This window comes from Pterocles gutturalis, unplaced genomic scaffold (genome assembly GCF_000699245.1).
Source record: "Pterocles gutturalis isolate BGI_N339 unplaced genomic scaffold, ASM69924v1 scaffold6827, whole genome shotgun sequence".
Taxonomy (NCBI): Eukaryota; Metazoa; Chordata; class Aves; order Pterocliformes; family Pteroclidae; genus Pterocles; species Pterocles gutturalis.
The window spans coordinates 2,786-4,974 of NW_010115165.1; the positions used below are offsets into that span (position 1 = coordinate 2,786).

At 58.4% G+C, this 2,189-nt stretch overlaps 1 protein-coding gene across 1 annotated transcript in view; it reads right to left on the reverse strand.

The window, feature by feature from the left end:
• Window positions 1–2,039, reverse strand: part of LOC104462924 (AP-3 complex subunit sigma-2) — a gene marked incomplete at both ends in the record, with an annotated part of 2,506 nt that extends 467 nt beyond the window's left edge. Inside the window, 2 exons of the mRNA XM_010075074.1 lie at window positions 1,720–1,831; window positions 1,948–2,039. Coding sequence (XP_010073376.1) covers window positions 1,720–1,831; window positions 1,948–2,039 — 204 coding nt within the window. The remainder of the gene's footprint in view (window positions 1–1,719; window positions 1,832–1,947) is intronic.
• Window positions 2,040–2,189: the final 150 nt, after the last annotated feature.

Consider the following 2,189-nt stretch of genomic DNA (forward strand, 5'->3'; position numbering starts at 1 on the left):
CCGCAAGTGCGCACACCCCCAGGGCCGCCATTGGCCAGACACAGCAAAGGTCCATCCACATTCAGCCAAAATTTTAAAAATGCACTTGTAGTTCAGGGCCCCTCGCTACAGGAAGGACACTGAGGTGCTGGGGCACGTCCAAGGAGCAACAAAGCTGGTGAAGGGTCTGGAGAACCAGTCTGGCGAGCAGCGGCTGGGGGAACTGGGGTTCTTAGCCTGGGGAAAAAGAGGTGGAGGGGAGACCTCATCGCTCTCTGCAGCTGCCTGAAAGGAGGGTGTGCAAGGCGGGGTCGGTCTCTTCTCCCAGGTGACAAGCGATGGGACCAGAGGAAGAGGCTCTGGTTGTGCCAGGGGAGGTTGAGATTGGTATCAGGAAGAATTCCTTCACTAAAGGGTTATCAATCCTTGGAACAGGCTGCAGGGGAAGCGGTTGAGTCACCATCCCTGGAGGGGTTTCAAAGACCTGCAGACGTGGTGCCTGGGGACACAGAGTAGTGGTGGCCTTGGCAGTGCTGGGTTAACACTTTGTTTGCCGATGATACCAAACTGAGCGGGGAAGCAGACACGTGGGAAGGGCAAGCCATCCTGCAGGAAGAGCTGGAGAAGCTGGAAGTGGGCCAAGAACCTGGTGAAGTTCAGCAAGGACAAGGGTATGGTCTGGCACCTGGGGAAACACAATCCAGGAGGGCAGCACAGGCTGGGACGCCCCCGGCTGGGGAGCAGCTCTGTGGAGAGGGACTGGGGCTCCTGGTGGCCAACAGGGTGGGTATGAGTGAACAGCACGCGGCTGCGGCACAGAAAGCCAGCAGGGTGCTGGGGGGCATCAAGGGCAATCCCAGCAGGGACACAGAAGACATTACCCGACTCTGCTCAGCGCTTGTCAGGCCACGCCTGGAATCCTGTGTTCAGTTTTGGTCCCCGCTATGCAAAAAAGGTGTGGAGAGCCTGGAGAGGGTCCAGGGAAGGGCCACAAAGATGACCCATGGACTGGGGAGCCTGTCATGTAAGAGAAGGCTGAGAGGGCTGGGTTTGTGCAGCCTGGAGAAGGCTGAGGGCAGACCTTGTCACTGCGTTACAAAGAGCGTGGTTACAAAGAAGATGAAGGCTCCCTTTGTACAAGGAGTCACATGGAAAAGACGAAGGGTGACGGGTACAAGTCACTCTGGGGAGATTCCTGTTGGACACGAGGAAAATCTTTCACAATGAGCCATTGGAATAATCTCCCCAGGGAAGTGGCGCGTTCCCCAGCACTGAGCACTTTTAAGATTCGGCCGGGCAGGGTGCTGGGCCGTCTTGCCTAGAATATGCCTTACCAAGAAAGGCTGGACCAGGTGATCCTCCAGAGCCCTTCCAACCTGGCCTTCTGTGATTCTGTGATTAACAGTTGGATTCGATGATCTTAAGGGTCTTTTCCAACCTAAATAATTCTTTGACTCTATTTTTTAAAAACATTCATTCAAACTGACTTCCCCCGCTGCTGCCAGGAGCCGTGTATTGGCTCATACGGGTGCAGCTCCCCCTCCCCACCACAGCCCCCAAACAGCTTCTCGGCCGCTTCCGGAAGGACTGGCACAGGCACGCCACCGACACCAAGGGCACCAGAAAGGCATTGGGACTGGGCTGCCCAGCAAGGACTGTTCTTCAGGGGAAGGCACCCGCCAACCCCCCTCGGGCAGTGAAACCAACCTGGATGAGGTCCAGGGTGCCCAAGAGACCAACCTGGATGAGGTCCAGGATGCCCAGCTCGCTCTCCGAGGAGTCCACGCAGAAGACAAAGTACAGCGTGGCGTAGTGCCGGTAGATCAGCTTGTAGTCGGAGCCGCCAAACAGGCTGCAGAGACACGAGGAGAGGCGAAGGGCTTTGGGGGGCACACACACACCCCACGCCATCCCCTGGCCGAGGGGACAGCCCCGCGCAGCCCCCAGGCAGGGGGAGCAGAGGGTTACCTGCCACACTCCAGGAAGTTGCAGATGTGGTCATCCCGCTTCAGGACCAGGTGGAAAGTCTCTCGGATAATCTGCTGCTGGACTTCCTCCGCCTGTGAGGAGCCAAGAAGAAGCACCCATGGGCCCACGGCCTGGAGGACCCTGTCCCCTGCTCTCCCCCAAGGGACACGATGACCCGGCAGCTCCGGACGAGAGGCACAACCCAGGTCCCTGCCAGCCCGGGGGGTGACCCGGCCGTGGGA